This window comes from Rhipicephalus sanguineus, chromosome 11 (genome assembly GCF_013339695.2).
Source record: "Rhipicephalus sanguineus isolate Rsan-2018 chromosome 11, BIME_Rsan_1.4, whole genome shotgun sequence".
Taxonomy (NCBI): Eukaryota; Metazoa; Arthropoda; class Arachnida; order Ixodida; family Ixodidae; genus Rhipicephalus; species Rhipicephalus sanguineus.
This window is the reverse complement of record NC_051186.1, coordinates 75,949,885-75,970,726: the sequence shown is the minus strand read 5'-3', so window position 1 is coordinate 75,970,726 and position 20,842 is coordinate 75,949,885. Positions and strand designations below refer to the sequence as shown.

Genomic DNA, 20,842 nt, shown 5'->3' with positions numbered 1-20,842 from the left:
CGGGTCTATGACGGTTACCCAAGATGATAACGATTACCCTTTTGCTACCAGCTGCAGATAGCAGGCAATGACCAGGGTTCACAACATATCTCACATGCATACAAGGTTTCGCAACCTTGTATGCACGTGAGATATGTTTTCTCAATTGCTGCAGCCTCCTGAACAACTTCAGTGATAATCTGTGCATCACTTGCGCATCAATGAATCGAAGCGATCTTGTGTGTCTCAGCGCATAATGAAGAAAAAATATAGTAGTTATCATCATCAACACTATCATCACCAGGCACTTCCATGCCCACGGCAGGACAGAGGGTCTCCCAATAATCTCCTATCTGCCTCGGCGTGCCCGAGCTGGCTCGATTTTGTGCCTTCAAATTTTTAATTTATTCGTCACATCTCAAGTTCGCCGTCCTCGGATAAGTTTCCCATGTATTGGTATTGATTACCTAAAACAACTACCCATCGGTTGTATATTGCAAATATTTTAGCAGGTTACTCAGCACTAGCATTTCAAGAAAAAACTGCACTCCACAATATAATGATATACTAATTGCCGTACACTATTAAGCGTGAGAGAGAAGAGGAATATAGGAAAGGTCCCGAGGTGAACTAGACTACGTCCAGTTTGCTACCCTACACATGGGTAGGGGAATAAGAGAGAGAGAGAAAGAGAAGGAGGGGCACATCACACACATTTCACATCACACACACAGCGCCGAGTTTCACAGGCGGTCGCGCAATGAAGTTGCTTTCAAGTACTGCAGTAGGGCTCGTGCGGCTTTCTGGGCTGAATTCTAGTTCTTTTTGTATTTCGCGGGCTTTCTTTGTAGCTTGGAAAAAATGGTATACGTGAGACTTCCTTTATCGCAAATAATGCAGTTGGGATTTCTGAAGACGCTCTCGAGCCTTGCAAGTCGCACTGCTTTCCTAAAGTCAATATTTAGCAAATTAGTGAAATAATCCTAATTAACAAATTAATTATTTACCAAACAAAAAATTGTCTGTAGTGCGAGAGGTGACTGTCAGCAATTTGCAACTGATTTCACTCGCCTGCCTCTAGGGTATTTTTTAAGCCGTGGCTAAAGATAGCTCCCGGTATACACCATGGTCATCACGTCCAACATCTGGAGTAGCAAGCCAGGCTGTAAACCATGCTAACGTTTCCAGGATATCATTTGAAAAATTGCTATCTATCTATCTATCTATCTATCTATCTATCTATCTATCTATCTATCTATCTATCTATCTATCTATCTATCTATCTATCTATCTATCTATCTATCTATCTATCTATCTATCTATCTATCTATCTATCTATCTATCTATCTATCTATCTATCTATCTATCTATCTATCTATGTTCCAAGAAACCTTTAGAAGAATTTACAACGAGTCAATTATTGCACCAGGAACTTTGGCTGTGGATGCATGTATTGTGAAGTTACACAAACTCCCCCTGGTTTTCGAAACGACGTTTATTCCTGTTGGCACTGTAATGTAGTCTGTACTGGCTTTGTGCGCGAAATGCGCTTTTCCTCTAGGTAGGTAGCTTCGAGGTCACAGTTGACTCGTAGCACACGATCAACTAGTTCTTGTGGCCGAGAGCGATGGCGGTTTCGGCCAACAGCTCGATGTAGTTCTCGATCCGGCGATCGTTCGCACCCAGGTCGGGCAGTTTGGGAAGCGCCCTGCAAGCTTGGGATCCCGCAGTGTAATCGCCGCAGGCCAGATTCAACGACTCTCCGAACACTCCTAGGAGCGAGTCCAGGGCGAATCGCTTTCCACCGCCGCTTTCGCACGGTGTCAGTGACTGGTCGGCACAGCTCGTCAAATCATGGTACGAGCTGCATGTTCGCACACAGAAAATCCCCATGTGTTATCCAAGAAATCGAGAGAGCAAATTATTATTACACATACTAACATACACCTCATTACAATCTGTATCTTAATGCTACGCTCTTTATTAGGGTGGAGGGCCAGAACTTGTAGACACATAAAGTATGCTTTGATAATTTCGAATAGGAACTGAGTTCCGCGGCATATAAGCATTTTCTTTTCGCATTCAAGGTTATTGCAAGCCGTGAAACGACTCTCGTAAATTATGTAGATTGTAGCCGCAGCAGGCTTACATATTTTGAAGTGGATTTCAGATCTCTTTTGATGTAATGGCTATGTGTATATTGATGAACACACCAGGCGCAGGCGCAAGCTCTCCAACTTATCAGCTTAAAAGCCTACCAAAAACTTGTGGAGCCGTTAAAACTGTGGCGTGGATGGCTCGGGACATCTTCAATGTATTGATAGCGCAATTTTCCAAGCAGCCCCCTCTTGCCCGTACCCTAGAACGCCATTAACCGGACCTAGTGCCTGCAAGCGAGCAACAACAACAACAACAACAATAATAATAATAATAATAATAATAATAATAATAATAATAATAATAATAATAATAATAATAATAATAATAATAGCATACCTGCGGGTAATTATTTGGAGCCGCAGCTTTATAAAACCGCTGCATAACATGCATTGTTTTTCTCGTGATGGAGACAGTAACCGGAAAAAATGCGGGGACTTTCAGATGTTTGTGAATATTGCGCCACCCGAAAGGTAATGTGACATGTAAGATCGATCGAAAACGTAATAGAGTTGATATGTGAATCTCTGGACGGAACGTAAATAAAACAAAAGAGTAATCTTCCTTAGGAGCCGTTTTACGTTTACCCGTCATTTCCTGCCTCACTGACCATTTTTAGATGCTCCGAAAGGGATTAAAATATTTCGTGGAAGCATAACTTTTTCGCGGTCGGTTGACCAGCCAGAATAATACACCAACATGATTTTCATGTGTGCATGATTGAGCGATAGGGATAAATAAAGGAAGATGAAAGAACGGTGAGACAGCCAAGCAGGCTAACCAAACTACGTCTCATAAAGCGAAGGTTCACACGTAAAAATCTAACTCAGACACAACGAAAATGTTTTGCATTTGTTGCAGAGGCTGCTCCATAGCTGAACCAGAAGTGCAAATCTGATATACCTTCTTGAAGGCTTTCTTTGAACGTTCGCGAATTCCGTAATTTTCATTTCCATTCGTTAGACCTTTTTACGATGCTTTGCATCCCTGCTATATATTTCCCTATTTCTTTTAGATGCGAAGCAGCTTTTGCTCGGGGCTGTGTCCGGCGTCGGTAGTGGCGTCCGCGCTCCACTGCGCATGCGCCTACTCTCTCTCCCACTCTCCTCCTCCGCGCTGCAGCCAAGGGGATGAAACTTCGCGGTTTTTCTGTCCCGTGACCGCAGCGATCCTAATGTTTGGGGGCTGTACATACCTACGAGCATAAATGAACCTTCTTGTTCCATTTTATATTCATTACCAGGTTACTTATTAACTCCGGAGTTTTTAATACGCAAGTGAACGCAAAGGTTGCAGTTCGAGATTGCGAAAATACGAACGCCACCCGGAGTGGAAAACGGGAACTGCGCCGTCCTATCTCTCACGGCGAAAAAGGGGCGTTTCTTGTCGCGCGCCCATGTATGCTACGGCCTACGGTGTCCCAAAGGCCGCTTTTGCCGCCGTAAAGCTTATTTCAGCGAAACCCCTGCAAGCTTCAGCGAAACAGACGCATGAATGGATTCGCGCCGTCATCACAAATCGTAGTCTGTTGAGTGGTGTTGCAATTTTTCACGCCACACCGGCATAAAATTCTTTAAGATTCCGGCGGACACAATGAACGATCTACATACTGCTCGTTTTGTTTTTCTACGCTCGCACGGCATATCAGGATGCGGTCGCATCAGTAGCTGTGTAATTTATTAGAGCATACACGTGCATGATTTATTTATTACTTTCTGACTGTCTGCTTTGCTGCTTGAATTATACTGTATACTTGAATTTGCTGTATGAATGATACGTTTCGGCAATAAAACATTCAAACAAACTCTGCTCTTTATTCTTGTCTAATATATGTGTACACGTAAACAAAAACAAGACCTACTTAGAATAAGTGGTGCAAAAATAGGTGGATGGGCAAACTTTCATCAATCAGAACGCAACGATTGCCGTTTTGATCATGTGGCGGGTTGCGCAACAGGAAGAAGGTCGCGCGCTCGCCATCTGAATACCTCCCACTCGCTCAGTTTGGCTTGCTGGTGCATCCCAATTGAATTGGGCGCTATATCGCCCCCCCCCCCGCCACTCGGATCCTCAGTCCTCATCAAGATGGCGTCCCCCAGTGCGTGTCTGCAATGAACCGCCATGTTTCAGTACCGCCCTCAAACACCAGCCGTTCGTCCGGCGCTGCGAGCGAATATCGCGTTCCATGGATGGTATAGGATGTTTCACTCCCTTGCTGCAGCCGCTGCAGCTATCCTATCCACTACTGTCCACTATGTGCGGGCATCACTGAAAGCTCAGCCTTCGTCGAATTGGTGCTTGCACTGTAAAGCCTGTAAATGTCACCCCTTGCTGCGTCAAACAATGGTGCTGCCCCGGTATAAAGATAGGACAGCGCGAGAAGTAGTTGAGGCGTTTTTTATTCACAAGTATGGCAATATGTGCGTTGCTAGGCCATCGGTTGCGTTGCACAAACTAGAGATAGATTACCTAACTGCCAACCTCTAATCGTTCACGTGGTTTTTGTATCCGTTTTTCATATTTGTGTTTATTCAATAAACTTCCAGTTGCTAGTCTGCGCTTGTGCGTGTGTCTTACTTGTCGGAGTTTTTCGCGCAGTATTCACTTTCGTAGTCACGTTGCTAAAGCACCAGTCACAGTAACGCCGTTAAACACGCTGAAGTAGCTTCCGCTAATTTTACAACGAAGCATTAGACGGTAGGCGTTTCGTGTATGCTTCCTTCGCGCCAACAGAAAGCGTATGTGCCAAACAAATTGGGCAAACCCTACCAATCATTACGAGTCCACTAAAGATTAGCAAGGTGACCCACGGGCAGCAACATCAACTATGATCGTGCACGAAACGCCAAGCGCACGCGTCAAGCCTGACAAGATGGCGCGTGTCACGCAGCGAAGAATGCGGCTCAAACATGCGGCTACCATATGCTGCCCAAATGAAAAATTTCAGAGGATATCAGACGCTGTTCAAAAGGACTGTGTGGATACAAATTTCCGAGTACGCTGCAAGGTGCGTGATAGTACATGGTTCGAAATTGAGTGTCACGTATGTGTCGTGCGCTGCAAACTTCCCTGATCATCGACTTTCACAAAGTTGAATGGCTCGTTACTTTTTGCGAACAGCCTGCCGTGCATCGCTAGTTAGAGTTAATATAATATTAATAATATCTGGGGTTTCACGTCCCGAAACCATGATATGATTATGAGAGACGCCGTAGTAAAGGGCTCCGGAAATTTCGACCACCTGGGATTCTTTAACGTGCACCTAAATCTAAGTACACGGGCCTCAAACATTTTCGCATCCATCGAAAATGCAGCCGCCGCATCCGGGATTCTATCCAGCGACCTTCGGGTCAGTGTTAATATACCTCCACCGGAACTTGAAATGCATTCTGTACTCACCAGCACGTGTAGAAGACTACTTTGTTAGCCTGTGCCTTGATTACAGCCTTCTGCACAGCTGCTCGGAATGTCCTCCAGCATGAGTTGAGCTTTGTGCCGACAGAGTTCATGCAGCCGACGGCTTTCCCGAACGCTGCAGGACAAATGAAGGGAAGTAGTGAACAAGAACGGTAGTTCAATCTGACCATTATTTCATTTATTGATTCACTCTTACGTTCACTTGTTGGCCCGTTCATTCATTCGTACAGTCATACATTCATGCGTTCACATTACCGGCGTTAGCGCCATCCAGGCAGGTGTGATCCAAAGCACAGTATAGTCATGTAGGATATAGACGCTAACTTTTACACTGCCAGACTTAAAGCTAAATTTGGCTTGTCGAATAAAGTGTTAATTGTTACGAAGGAGGACAGTTTTGTGTGGTTCTGTGTACACTATCAGCTGCTCAACACGATAACTTTCAAGGACTACACTTCACCTCCTTCGGCGTGTTTTAAACAAAACGCCGGCTTAGAACTACATTAAGTATGGTGATTCGCAGCCCAGCAGCTGACAATAGTAGGTTACGTCGTGTCTAAGGATGGAATCCTCCCCGATACAGCCAGACTGCGGGCAGTCGCCGAGTTCCTTAAACCGGCGTCTGTGTAAGAACCACGCACTTTTTACAGGTCTGTGTTCCTACTTCAAACGCTTGACTCGATTATGACCGCCATCACTTCGTCCCTGATGAAGTTGCTTGGAAAACTTGCGCGAACAACATCGCTAATGAAAGCAGCACATTCACCCTTCTTCCTTTTGTAGGGCCGCCATTCACCGCACGCAAATGACAATTATTCCATATCACACAGGCGCTTCTGATACTAGTCCACGGGCGCTAGTGCTCGTCGGTTCCTTGTCATTCTGTCTGTCCCGCGCTTTTCACGTAGCTCTGGTTGTAGACGTATTTCTGCCACTGCTAGGCATGCTGAAAAACACCGCTATATTGCACGTGTCGAATTATCTGAACAAGAGCACCCGAGGAACACTCGCGACTACACCACTACTGCGCTCACTTTTCTTCTAGGAGCACTTGTGTGGCTGTCAGCTCTTGCAAGTACACCTGGTGTCTCTTCGATACTCCTACTCACGCATTGGTGCCCCTACCGCATCGTCGAACGCACGTCACCTGTCAACTACGTCACTGAGCCCATCGCACCGTAGATGAACCTGCGTTGCCGTGAACGAGACGTTCTAAATGGGCACCGCCTCAAGGCTAATACGATCCGATCGTAGCGATGGGCTGTTAGGTCGCGGGAAGGCTGCCTTTTCGCTCTCATGTTCTTTAGCGCGTGGCCCGAGAACATCGCGCCTGCTCAGAATCTATGACCTACTTCGACGGTTGGTCCGAGTGCTGCGGAGCTATAAACATCTTTTCACATGTAAATGGAAGATAATGCCATTTTTTACACGGCCTTACATATTCTCACAACGTCTGCGCCAGAGATTGCCAATCTGCCGTAACAGGAATGGTTAAGGACCTATGTGTTCAATGGCGCGTTGACACGATCGCCCAAAAACTTGCTCTTTTAAGCGATAAATAGGACTAGAGGGTCTATTACAACTAAACATACATGGAAAATGCATTTGCAAGAATATTTGAGTGCAAAATAAGCCCTAGAAGTTGCCGGATATACACCCGCTACGCCGTCCAGTACGGCGTCCCTCACAATCACGTCGTGGTTGTGGCATAGAGTTTCCTAAAATTAACTAGAGGGGACTCTGGCGCTGCGATCGTTCATCCACCATGGGAATGATGGGTAGTACACGGATTTGCGTAATGTTCGTGCTTAAGGCTTCGAACCCAATTGTGGCTTTGTTTATTGCCGTGTTTCGGCGTTTGTTTCGGATAAAAGAGTGGACCGTTTTGAACTTCTTGACCAGATTGGAATTGGTAAGCTCAAGGAGGTTAAAGTGGTGAAGTGGAACTGCTGACTTTTGATGAACTCCGTTTTGCGACAAAGCGGATGCAGGCGACGCGGAGCCAAACGGAGCCAAACGAACGAAGTTCAGACAAATCCGTGTACTACCCATCATTCCCATGCTGGCTGAAGCGCCATGCGTTATTGTATTAAGTGGTTAGTAGTAGTGAGTAGTAAGCAAGTAGTAGTAGTAGTAACGAGTGTAGGAAACTCTATGGGGTGAGGGACTTAGAACCGCAACGAATAATATATTACTCCGCCCACAGCCCGCGACCATCACTTTGTCATGGCGTGTGTGACGTCATGTGCTGCATGGAGCGGAGCCGCCGTCTTCTGCATAAGTCTCAGCCCCTGCAATTCGTTCAGTTTCAATGCCAAGCTAAGTCAAGCTCAAATGAATCGAGTGCACGCGCATGTGACCAGGGAAATAAACCGTTCGCCGGCTAGAAAGCAGCCTGTCACGTCGCGGCTCGAGAGTGTGCCAGTGTTCCCTACTCTCAGGCGAATGGCGTCCTTATGAAAAAATATCAATGATGACGTAAGTGCTCGACCAAATGCTCGAAACTTTCGCCAGATTGTTTGTGAATGCACAAAGATTAACCGGCAGAACGCAGATTATGACTGAAGATTGGATCTCATGATCCTTTAAAGGGCCCCTAAACCATCAAGAGGAGCTCGCCTGCTCCTCTCCGTGCCTTTCGCTATCGACAACAGCCGTCATGAAGCCACATGTATGATTAGGTGACGTCGCGAGCAAGAGACGCTATCCGTGGGCGAATAAGAGCCTGTTTTCTGCATGGAGATGCGCGCGCTTCTTGCGTTTCAACCTCGAACACTGAGGAAGGGCACTCGGAGAGGTGGACAGACGAGCCGGCGAACGCAGCCTAGGGAAGGAAAGAGCGAAACGAAAAAACACGCGCAAGTCCGCCAGCGTTCACTGTATACTCGTGCACGACTGCAACGCCACAACTAAATTCCAACCTCTAGGTGGTTTAGGGGCCCTTTAAGGATTTTGGGAAGGGCGTGCGCAGAGCGCTAACGCTCTCTGTTGATAGGATACATTGAACGCAGGAGCACAAGCGATAAAAAAGGGAGGAATCACATGCTACACCGGCTTTTCTGTCCCACCTCACCATTTGGTGATAATTTTCATGTCTTAATAATTAATAAAAGGCGCCCCTTTCTTACACGCGTTCATGCCAGATTTCTTCCATCGCTGTACTGCAGCGTCGCTAAACGCGTGGACGCCCAGTTCAAACGAAGCCAATAAGTTTTTCGATTGAAGATTTGTTCGAGACGCCGAGTACCACATCGATACGACGCAATTTACAATGCGACTGATCGGCTCCACTCCGATCCCAACTAAGGACCTAATCTGACGATGAAAAAAGGAGTAACCCTTCGTGTTGGTTACGGAATTCCACACAAGTGACTTGCCTAATTTGACCATTAGCCAAAAAAGATACAGAAAAACAAGCTGTCTAATCTCAGAACACTCCCCAGTTTTACGTTACGAAACAGATCGCAGGGATCACGAGGTTATTCTACTAAGCGTTAAAGTCCACCACATTCATGATTGCAAAATAACCGTAAAGTAACGTTGCACTTCCAGCCTTTCGGAAGTGAAGGTCCCTCACAGTTTACCGACAGATTCCTCAACGTACCCTCGTGTTCCTTCGAAGCCACGTTGCAGACTCCTTCCACGTTTTTCTTAAAACCATTCACAACCGGCAATGAAGCGATCTTGCTCACACCTTCCATGCAGTCGTTGACGAACTTCCCAGTGCACGCGATCTGCTGTTTCTGGTTCCTGCAATTGTGACAAGGTATGATTAAAGTCAAGCGGTGTTATATTTTGCCCGTAGATGTCTGCAGTGTCATACGGGAATTTAAGCGCCAATGTGACTGTATTGTAGCACGCGTACTAGCAAAGGAATGACTTGCTCCAATTTTTTTTAAACCTTTCTTTGCGAATCTGCCCTGGTTTCGTTGACCGAGGCTGCTACTGCTGCTGTCGCCCCTCCCCCCGCCCCTCGGCGTCTGAGTGTGTGACTGACCGACGATTTAGCGATGGATTCACTAAATCGTCGCTGTAATGTACTGCATTATGACACTAAATAGCGTCAACAGCGCTGCACGGTGGTCTCAGCACAGATTTGCGCCCTCGCACCCGGCCTACACCATACTGGCCACCACAGTGGAATGTAATGGAAACCGTCCTGCGCTGCCACAGGCGGAACGCCGTACACTATAGGGCGAATTAAGGTCCGCGATAGTGGAGAGCCGAGCGGTACAAGTCTTGGCGCAAGACAGCTATTCCCGTCGTGTTAACTTCCTGGAACGTATCGAAGCGGTTAAAATGGTCACGTACGCTTTGAATACTTACTCGCATGCTTTTTTAAACTCGTCTCCTGAAGAATAAAGGTGTGTCTTCTTCGCGTAAGGTACGAAGTCGTCGCCGCAAGCCCGAAGAGTCTCCAGCTTGCATCCTGCCTTGAGCTGCGCTCGACAAGTGCCTGCGACCGTGTGACGTGCACGAGTGTGAGGAACTGCCGTCTTGAATTCCGGATAACCCACACTGATACCACATGTCGGCAACCTATTCGCGGGTCCACGCTTTTCCACAACACTACTGCACTTGCCTTGTCTTGACAAGATGGTATGGTATGGTATGGTATGGTATGGTATGGTATGGTATGGTATGGTGCGGTATGGTATGGCAAAACTTTATTGGGTCCTGAGCCTCAGCCAAGGGCTGATGCGGGCCGCTCCCACTCTGGGACAAGTAGGCTGAGCCTATGTGCCACGTCGTGGGCCAGCTGGCTTGCCCTGAGTTGGTCTTGAAGTGAGTAGCCGTGTAGTGTCTGTTGCCACCATGCTCAAAATAAATCTTGAAAGAAGTGTGTGATTTAACTCGTGAGGACGCGTTGGCGTTGGTTAATATGTGGCACCTTCGGCGAGGGCTTCGAACCCGTATTTCATTTGTTAACGCCCCTATATTGCAGAATACATCAAGATCGTTGAAAAATATAAACCAAGGACGAAGCGAGGGGACACAAACAAGCGCTTGTTTGTCTCCCCTCGCTTCGTTTTTCGTTTATATTCTCTTGCGCTGCGATTTACTTGTGCACTGGAGTACCAACTAGCCCAAACCTTCATGCTAACGTTACTCTAGCCTATGTTCAGGTGGATGTTGAGCCCGTCGTCACAATCGCATTAAAATGCAGCCGCCTTGGGCAGGGATCGACATCATGATGTCGCGCTCATTAGTGGAGCAGCACAGCCACTGAGAAAAGAAAACCTTCTACTTGCGAATTCAAAAGCGGACGACGAGATCTAAGAACGCGTTGCAGTCGATAAAACATGTTTACCGACTATTATTGTTGATGGCTACCAACCTCACAAGCAAGCATTTCAAGATTTATTTATAATCCACTAGTTAAGCTCTTGAGAACCAGGCGGCTTAGCAAGTTTTATTGAATCCCACGCCCCTCACGTCACCTATTCATTCCCTAATTAACACGCACGGAAAACTGGCGAGCATGCTTGCCCTACATTCCCTATATCTTTACAATATATTTTTATTGGTATACAGCGTTAGGTATTTCGAGAAAAATTTTATGTAACCGCCGTCTAGCCTTTTCAAGCGGTTGTGCTTGATTTTAATTGATTCGCAGTAAAAATGCACACAAATATATAGAGTATGCTACTGTAAACCACGAAGCCCTCGTAAATACGAGCCGACGTGGCAGCTGGTTTCGGTATCATCATCATCATCATCAGCCTGTCTACGCCCACTGCAGGGCAAAGGGCTCTCCCATGTTCCGCCAATCAACCCGGTCTTGTGCTTTCTGCTGCCACGTTATACCTACAAACTTCTTAATCTCATCTACCCACCTAATTTTCTGTCTCCCCCTCACGCGTTTGCCATCCCTTGGAATCCAGTCAGTTACCTTTGATGACCACCGGCTATCCTGCCGACGTGCCACGTGCCTGGCCCATATCCATTTCTTCTTCTTGATTTCAACTGTGATATCCTTAACCCCCGTTTGTTCCCTCACCCACTCTGCTCTCTTCCTCTCTCTTACGGTTACACCTATCATTTTCCTTTCCATCGCTCGCTGCGTCGTCCTCAATTTAAGTTGAACCCTCTTTGTAAGTCTCCAGGTTTCTGCTCCATTGGTAAGTGCCGGTAAGATGCAGCTGTTATATACTTTCCTTTTGAGGGATAGTGGCAGACTACCATTCATGATTTGGTAAAGCTTGCCGAATGAGCCTCATCCCATCTTTATTCTTCTAGTTATTTCACTCTCATGGTTCGGCTCCACGGTTACTACTTGTCCTAAATAGACGTACTCCTTTACAACTTCCAGTGTCTCGCCACCTATCGCAAAGCGCTGTTCTCTGCCAAGATTGTTTCACATTACTTTAGTTTTATGCATATTAATGTGAAGACCTGCTCTTCTACTTTCCGTATCCAGTTCAGTAATAATGAGCTGTAATTCGTCTCCCGCGTTACTCATCAATGCAATGTCATCAGCGAATCGCAGGTTACTGAGATACTCTCCATTAACTCTTATTCCTAATTCTTCGCAATATAGGGCCCTGAAAACCTCCTGTAAAAACGCGGTGAATAGCATTGGAGAGATCGTGACTCCCTGCCGTACGCCCTTCTTTATTGGGATTCTGTCGCTTTCTTTATGGAGGACTGTAGTGGCTGTGGATCCGCTGTAGATTTCTTCCATTATGTTTGTATAGGCTTCGTCGATGCCCTGATTCCGCAGTGCCTGCATGACTGCCGATGTCTCCACCGAATCAAATGCCTTCTCGTAATCTATGAAGGCTATGTGTAGGGGTTGGTTGCGTTCCGCGCATTTCTCTATCACCTGATTGATACTATGAATATGGTCTATTCTTGAGAAGCCTGTAGGAAATCCTGAATGGTTCTTTCGTTGATTGAACTCTAATGCCTTATTAATTTTGTTAGCAATTACTTTTGTAAATAGATTGTAGACAACGGACAGTAAGCTGATGGGCCTGTAATTTTTCAGGTCCTTGACGTCCCCTTTCTTATGGTTCAAGATGATGTTGGCATTCTTCCAACATTCTGGTATCCTCCCCGTCGAGAGACACTTCGTATACAGGGTGGCCAGTTTTTCTAACATAACCTCTCCACCGTCTTTCAACAGGTCTGATGTTATCTGATCCTCACCAGCGGCTTTGCCTCTTTGCATTGCATTTAGGGCTTTCTTTACTTCTCCTGTCAATACTGGTTGGATGTCAGATATAAGTGTTTCGCACTCTGACTGATCCGCGCCCACGCGCTACGATTAGCGTGTTCCGCGTGACCGAGTCGTAGCAAGAATGCCACAGCAGGTTTTGATAACTGCATAAACGGATATAGGTGGTGCGTAGGGATCCATGCACATGACCATAGGCGTCGCCCATATAGTTCTTTACTACAATACCTCAAGGGGAATCTGGCGCTACTGTCTACGCGGGCTCCATCAGCGGCGCTTCAACCACCATGGGAATGATGGGAAGTACAGGCTTCGGATCTGCTTTGAATGGCTTTCGTTCTTGAGATTCGCGACGCGTGTTTTGCCGAGTGTAAAACAAAGTGATATGAAGTTATTTCTAATGAAAACGCGCTTAAAACATTTCTACGTAAAACTTATTGCAAAAAGTCTGCGTGACCGCGAGATAGAAGTGAAACCTCGACACATTCAACCACCATTGCTCTACAGTTGTCTCCGATATTTGGCATCGCGATATAATGAATTATATTTTTACAACACTTAACACAAACACGCTTGTTTTTCCCTCGAAAGTAAGCATTATCTATTTATGGAAATAACAGCACTGTGTTGAGTGAGAAACACTTAACATATCACCTGCTGCGATGCCAGATGCGTCTGTCCAAGTGGTCTGCCCCCAACGTATCTCTCGTTTTGTTGTGAAGTCAAGTTAGAGGAGCGTGACGGTGCTTCTGCTTAGCTTTGCAGTCGTTTTGCAGTCGATTTTAAAGAGTTTTGACAAGTAGCGCTTATCAAAAAAACGTGAACTCTATGCAATTTCCTGCCCTCGCATGGGACGCTACATCTATGCGCAGCGGTGAATGCATGACGCTTCGCTAAAACTGTCAAATATAACCTGCAAAGCTGCAAAGTCGCAGCAAACCAAGAGACCTAGCGGTCTTCAGCCTTTTTTGAACAACAAAGGGACTGCGCCAGTATTCTGCAAGGCACCCCACTTCCCACGCCTCGCAGAGAACGAAAGTGAACCTGTAGAAAAAGATCTGTAGACAGTTCGCTAGCTAACACAATTCAACCTGAAGCCTGTACTTCCCATCATTCCCATGGTGGTTGAACGATCGCAGCGCCAGTTTCCTCTCTAGGTTATTGTATGAAACTCTATGGGGCGTAGAATGCAGATGACTTCTGAAGACGCTCCTTATTTATGGTTTTTTTATACACCGCGTTTTCTTATTCTGGCTGTCTCGTTTAGAGCAAGTGTACGTAACCTTGACCCCAGTTGCCACATGTGGCGCTGCTATCCCAAGGACTGTTTCGTCACAGCTCTTAGAGAGTAAAAAATAGCAGCGAGCATGTAATGAGAACCTGCCGGAAGCTATCGTGGTAGTCCGTTTGTGCACAGAAACGCCCCACACGACCCTAAACGGCTGCCCCCCAACAAATATAAAAGAAGCTGGTGCATATGGTATTCCTACTGTGTGTTTCCATGTTCCATGACAGATAAAAAAGAAAAGCTTGAGAGGTTGTTCTCGCGCCTTCGCTGAATATTGATATGCAGCACGTTTATGCATGGTGAGCGGGCCGTGATAGGACATTTTAGCACAAATAATTTTCTCCATGCCACTACCGACTGCAAATGATTGATTTTCCCATTGCCTACACTCTTGGAAAAAAAAGTTAGTAAAAAGCCAGTAAACGCATGTATTTACTTGTTTCAAGCGTATTTTACTGCATTAAGGCATTGTTAAGGCATTGACAAAATTGAACTTCTATTGAAAACGTGCCGAATCTGACGGACGCGTAACGCGTTGCAGGTGCTAATCGCGGAGGCCAGAGTAATGACGAATTACTTTACTTTACGGCTCCCAGAGGGAAACACCAGCCCGCCGACCGGGAGAGTGGTAGATACAAAAGGTGCGTTTGTAAAGCCTCTAGTGTCTGTGACCGTGGCGCAGTGGATAGCGTGCCCGGCATCTGTTGCTGTGGACCGAGCAGTTCTCGGTTCGACGGAACTTTTTTTCTTTGCCGATCTGATCGTGTAAATTTTTTCGACATCATTTCCGTGACGGAAATACGTCACTGAAGTCTTGGTAGACCCCAGCATAAAACACTTTCGTGTTAAAATGTAAATCCTGTGCACATTTGGAATCTATGTAAAGCACCTAAGGAAATGCTATAGTATAGAATTGTGAAAAGCCGGAATGTGCGTGTTTTCGTTATGCTTATGATTAGCGTACTCGCGTGCAATATCTGTCTCTAGCGCAGCGCTATTCACGATCTACAGGGTGTCCCAAATATCACGCAACACAATTTAAAAATAGAGGAACGGCGTTACGCGAAAGCAAGCCTATGGCATAACGTTCCCAGTGCACTGGAATAGCCACAAGTTTTTATTTCATTAATGAGGCTGAATTAATTAGTCAAAATTATAACTGCAACTTTACAAGTAATCACCTAATTATCAAAATGGCAATGGGACATGTGCAGACAAGTTACAATGACATCTAGCGGCGCTATTTGTAACAACGTACTTAATTGGGTGCTCATTTGTTCCGGTTGATGAAGAAAGCCCGCGAAATGTTAAAAGCGACACGTGACCAGACTGCAGTGCGCATCAGGAAGCAGCGCCATCAATTAGCCTTATTGTGAGATGGTTAGTCAAGTAAAATGTTTGGTTCGCCCTATCTACCACTCCCCGACCGAAGAAACGCGTCGCTTTGGTCTTGCGCCAGCCATAATCTGAACAGTGCTCCGGCCGTGTTATCAATGAAAACAGTCGGCCGTCAGATACGGATAATGATAGTGGCATACAAACGAGCAGAAAATTGAGACGCATGTTGTTGGTACTCGTGCTGTACCCTTGCCAAAGTGCATAACGCTGTCTCTGGCAACCGACAAAAGGCAAAGCGATTACTTGCAGTAAGCTTATTTAAGGGCGCTGCTTTCTTTTGCGGGTGGGAACGTAGTCACGCGCTATTTTTCATAATTTGCGGGTTCCCTTTATGAGCCGGAAAAAATGAGTACTCAATGAATACGTTCTTGAAAATAGTGTAGTTAGATGTCATTTCAACGTGCGTACACATGCCTCATTGACATTTTGATTTGAGAATTAGGTGAGTACTTCGTTAGTTACAAATATAATGACTAATTAATTTAGCCTCATTAACGAAAAAATTAGTAGCAGGTACTCCAGTGTATTGGGAGCGATATGCACTGGGTTTGCTTCGCGTAAGGCCATTCCTCTTTCTTTAAAAGCTGGAACGCCCTGTATACCACAAATCTAGCACAAAGTACTTATTGATTCACCGAGTATGAGATACGAACACAGTGATGTCACTGGGCGAAGTACAATTTACATTTTTTTTAGTGAGAGGGGGAGGGGAGTGGAGGTTAATAGGTGTACATGGAGAGAAAAAAAACCCGACATAAATGCGAAATAACTTCTAGCCCTCGTATTACAGTAGTAATTATACGAAAAATTGTCTCAAATATTTGTTGTGAAAGAAAAGAAAAGCAGGTAAATATTGTTACATATACTGTTCTTTCACGCACTTTATAGCTCGCATAAAACATTTAGTGGTTAGTGAATTTCTTCTTTATGTGTATATATATATATATATATATATATATATATATATATATATATATATATATATATATATATATATATATATATATATATATATAACATGTGTAACTCTCTTAAGGGAGCAGCTCTCGTCCATAGTGTGCTTAGTGGATGGAGTACGAAAGACTCCTACACTTAGTGAGCACCAGGGCACTTTTCAAGTTGTTCAAGGGCAGCTTTTCTTTTGGAATGCCTCGTTTCACACAGGCAAAAACAAAAAAAAATGTGGAGACATTGATGTGCGCCCAGATTACTGGTCTAGTTCACGAGAGCACCATTCCGGGCACGTTGGTAATTCGTAACTTCTGAAATTGTACTGGGTGTGTAATGGGCGGAATGGCGCTGAGTGTGTCTTCTTTGTCGTCCGTGTTCTTTCGGTGCACAGTCATTCTGAAGCTAGTTCACGATTTACAAATGTCTTATGAATGAGTGATGAAGTCTGTCATTTAAAATGGTTTACCTCTAAAAGTCCACGACACATAGAGACGTTACTCCACAGACGTTGACTGGAATTAGCATATGCAAACAGCTTCCTGCACAAGATACACCGATCCAGCTCACCGGAAGGCTACTGTGGTCACGAAGATGAAGATGTTGGGCATATTCTTTTGGAGCGCTTAAAGTACGCAAATGAAAGAGAAAAATTAAAAAAGAAACTAGCAAGTTTAGACAGGCCCCCTCACATTACACACATTACATGGACCGTGGCCTCAGATGCATCTTCTGGAAAAGGCGAACATCTTTCTAAAAGACTTCTTAGTGGACACCGGACTAGATAAGCGCTCGTGATGAACAGCTATGTGTTGCTATTGGCATCGTGCGCTCACTTGATGGCGCCACCGCTCTCCGAGTGCACAGCGCCAATGCGGCCACTTAGCGCATTTTGTCCCTGTTCCCCTCCCGGCACGTAACTCGAAGTTGTGTGCGGTGACCGTCGATGCGTGGAAGTGGCCAAGCGAAACGGGCTCCGCTCGCTTTTAGATGCGAAGCAGCTTTTGCTCGGGGCTGTGTCCGGCGGTGGCGTCCGCGCTCCACTGCGCATGCTCCTACTCTCTCTCCTCCACTCTTCTACGCTCCCTCTCATCGCGCCTCTCATTCTCTCCTGTGCAACGCCGCGATGAGCGCCCTCCTACGCTCCCCCCCCCCCTTCTCAGGCGCCTCATTCTCTCCTGCGCAACGTTGCGATGAGCGTCAGCGCATGCGCGTCCCCTCCCCCTCTCTCTCCTCTCCTACGCTCCCCCGCTCTCGCGCGCCTGTCGACCGCGTTCCCCGCTCGCCTTGTTAGAATTAACGGCTAGGCTAGAGAGAAGACACGACGCGCGTAGCGTTCCTCTTCGCGTTCCACGACGCTTTGAATGGATGGATGCAGCTTACGGTGCGGTACTTCGCCCCAGCTTAAGAACCTGGCGAGCCAGCTCCTAAAATAAATCACACCATCTGCCGCTCAAGCGAACCATCTTCCCACTGCTTGGCATCCACACATAGTTGCCTTTAGCGGGAGATGGTGTAATTTTTTGCTCCTACGGACAAATGGAAAACGTTCAGGAATACTTCAAACGAAGTAGTTCGCTTAAACGTGGCAATTTGTAACCGCTTTTCACGTTTACTGCGTGAGATAAGAACTGCACAGTGCCGTCGGTCCATCAGAAGTATTCGGAAAATGCGGCGCACAAATTAATGGCATAGAGTACGACGTGCGTGTAGAAGCGAGCAAACTTTCTTTCTTGGCATGCGATGGAAAATACTTTTTATCGGCAGCCTCACACTTCGCTTGTCCTAGGACCGGCGCGCATTAGCAGAAACCTGGGATAGTTGAAATGACGTATTAGCAACGATAAAAAGAAAGAGACCGCATGAAATGCCCGTCTCTTAGTTTTCTAAGCTAGCGCGGTTCGTACGTCGAACACTTTGCTAAATTATATTTTTCAACATGTGCAACTGTGTTTTTCGTCTACGACCTTCGATCATAAAGCCGATCCTGAGCCTCAGCCCGGCAATCGTGCACAGCCGACAAAGTGGGCACTGCAGAGGACTACTCTGCCTCGCTATGGTTGCCACAAAACCTCCGTTCGGGCTAACAATGATAAAATGAACAAGAGAACCAACAATGTGTCAATATTAGCTGGAGCAGTGGCGTAGCCAGAAATTTTGTTTTATTGCGATAGCAATTATATGGACAGTCTCGGCTGGATTTTGCCGTCGCCGTCGCCGTCGCCGCCGTCATGCACCGTATATGTATAAGTATGTATATATATATAAAGGCCCCAAAGAAAAATAACTCAGAAAAATGCTTCCGAAGCGCGGAATCGAACCAGGGACTTCTTGCTCCGCAGCGAGCGGCGCTATCCACTACGCCACGAAACGCAGATCCTCCACATAGCTAATGGCGAGCGTTATATACACACCATTTAGCGCTGGACGGACTCAGAGACAGAAGGCGATAATAAGCGTGCCTTCATTACCAGCGAGGTGGCGCTAGGAGCCCGACGGGCGCATTTAAAAGTCGTCGGCGAGCTCGCTCGCTTCTTCTTATATTTGCGCATGGGAGAAGCTTGCCCTCCCGCTGTCTGCTCGCGCGGTTTTCTCGTGGCGCGGGGTAGAGGAATGTTTCACGCTTTCACCGTGATGTCCGCGCTCATGTTACGGCGCGTACGAATGTCACTCGAGCTCAGGGACGCCGCTAAACGAACAAACAGAAGATGAGCGCGAACTATCAAGTGTCACAGCTCGACACTTGAAGCACGCTAGTTTCCTTCGCTGCTTCGGCCACCTTTGCAACAGAAGCGCTGTTCAAACTGAGAGTATCCATTGGCGAGCCTCACTTCGTATAGCATTATTTCCTTGCTATCGCATTCATTGCTTCGCCCTTACGGCGAAACTGTGACTTTTTTCTGTAGGGGTTCAACTTCATGTATTCGTCCGTTCCTTTGTATGTGCGCGTGTATACACACGTGAAATTAAAAAAAAACTATTCGGGGTGGGGGAGAGGGGTAGGAGGTTTACGCCAGTGGCCCTGATTACGCCAGTGGCCCGGACAGAAAGCGAAAGAAACCGTGCGAAGGCAGGACGCGTTTGCTTATCGGCCGCCCGAACGGCTGCGTTCTAAAGTTTTCGCCGATCAGCCTCGTACGACTTCCATGGCACATGATGAAATTGCACCTTCAACATGCGAACTCGCAAGAGCAGATAGTAGTCGAATTTTTTCGCCGCGTACACACGATCGCGCTGCTAGGGGCCATGGCCAACCTGCTGCGGCAAAGCGCGGCTGTGCGGATGGAACAGGGACATTTTGCCAGCAGCCGCCGCAGTGGCGTTGCATGTCCGATTTGAAACAGCAGTGCACGAGGCCCATATACGAAATGATGTGTTGTTCCATATACTGTGGACAGAACAAGAAATGTGTGCGCGTGGACGCTCTATTGTAATGGGAACTTCTACAAGGAAACTGCATTTACATTACCATGTAATCTTACCTCGTTTTAGGGTGCTATATGTTTGTATTGTGTATTCACTTGCTCAATTTTATTGCGATAGCAATTATATGGACACTCTCGGCTGGTTTTCGCGGTCGCCGTCGCCGACCGTCGACGCACCAAGGGCCCGTATATATATATATATATATATATAATATAATATACAGGGTGTCCGAGCTATCACGCAGCACGATTTAAAAAAAGAGGAACGGCGTTACGCGCATCAAACCTACAGCATATTGTTCCTAGTACACTAGAGTAGCCACTGCTATTTTTTTCGTTAATGAGGTTTAATTAATTAGTCATAATTATATTTCTAACTCGACAAGTACTCGCCTAATTGTCAAAATGTCAATGAGGCGTATGTAGGCATGTTCAAATGGCATCTAACTGCGCTACTTTCAACAACGTGCTAATTGCGCGCTCATTTTTTCCGGCTGATAAAGAAAGCCCGCTAAATATGGAAAATAAGACGTGACTACGCTCCCACCCGCAAAGGAAACCAGCGCCCTCAAATAAGCTTACTGCAAACAACCGCTTTCCCTGTTGCCTGTTGCGAAAGACAGCGTTCCGCATTTTGGCAAGAGTACAGGTCGGGCGCCAGCGATATGCGTGCAATTTCGCTGGAATTCAATCCGTTCGATAGTACGCCGCGATCATCCATATCTCACGGCCGACTGTTCTCATTGATAACGTGGCAGGTGTTCCGATTACGGCCTGACTCTGTAAAACCAAGCGGTGCGTTTCTAGGCCGGGGAGTGGCAGATACACTCTAAGCCAAAATCGAGTATTTGGGGAGTATTTCTGCCACACAACAATAATCGTCATCTGGCTTGCTCGCGTTTCCTTTCTTGAAAACCTAGCTCTCGTCACTTTCCTGTCAAGAATGCTATGTCGCGCTGATAACGCGCGTGCCGTTCGTGACCGGGAAGTGCCGCGACCGCGGTGATAACGCGAGGAAAGCACGCGAGGTGGATGACGATTGTTGTTGTG

The 20,842-nt window shown here is 46.4% G+C and overlaps 1 protein-coding gene across 1 annotated transcript in view; it reads right to left on the bottom strand.

Moving 5' to 3' along the window:
* Window positions 1-1,475: 1,475 nt before the first annotated feature.
* LOC119373836 (uncharacterized) overlaps window positions 1,476-20,842 on the bottom strand; it is a 31,066-nt gene continuing 11,699 nt past the window's right edge. Inside the window, exons 5-8 of the mRNA XM_049411187.1 lie at window positions 9,880-10,009; window positions 9,158-9,303; window positions 5,536-5,668; window positions 1,476-1,843 (exon numbers count right to left, since the gene is read on the bottom strand). Coding sequence (XP_049267144.1) covers window positions 1,585-1,843; window positions 5,536-5,668; window positions 9,158-9,303; window positions 9,880-10,009 — 668 coding nt within the window. The 3' untranslated portion in view covers window positions 1,476-1,584. The remainder of the gene's footprint in view (window positions 1,844-5,535; window positions 5,669-9,157; window positions 9,304-9,879; window positions 10,010-20,842) is intronic.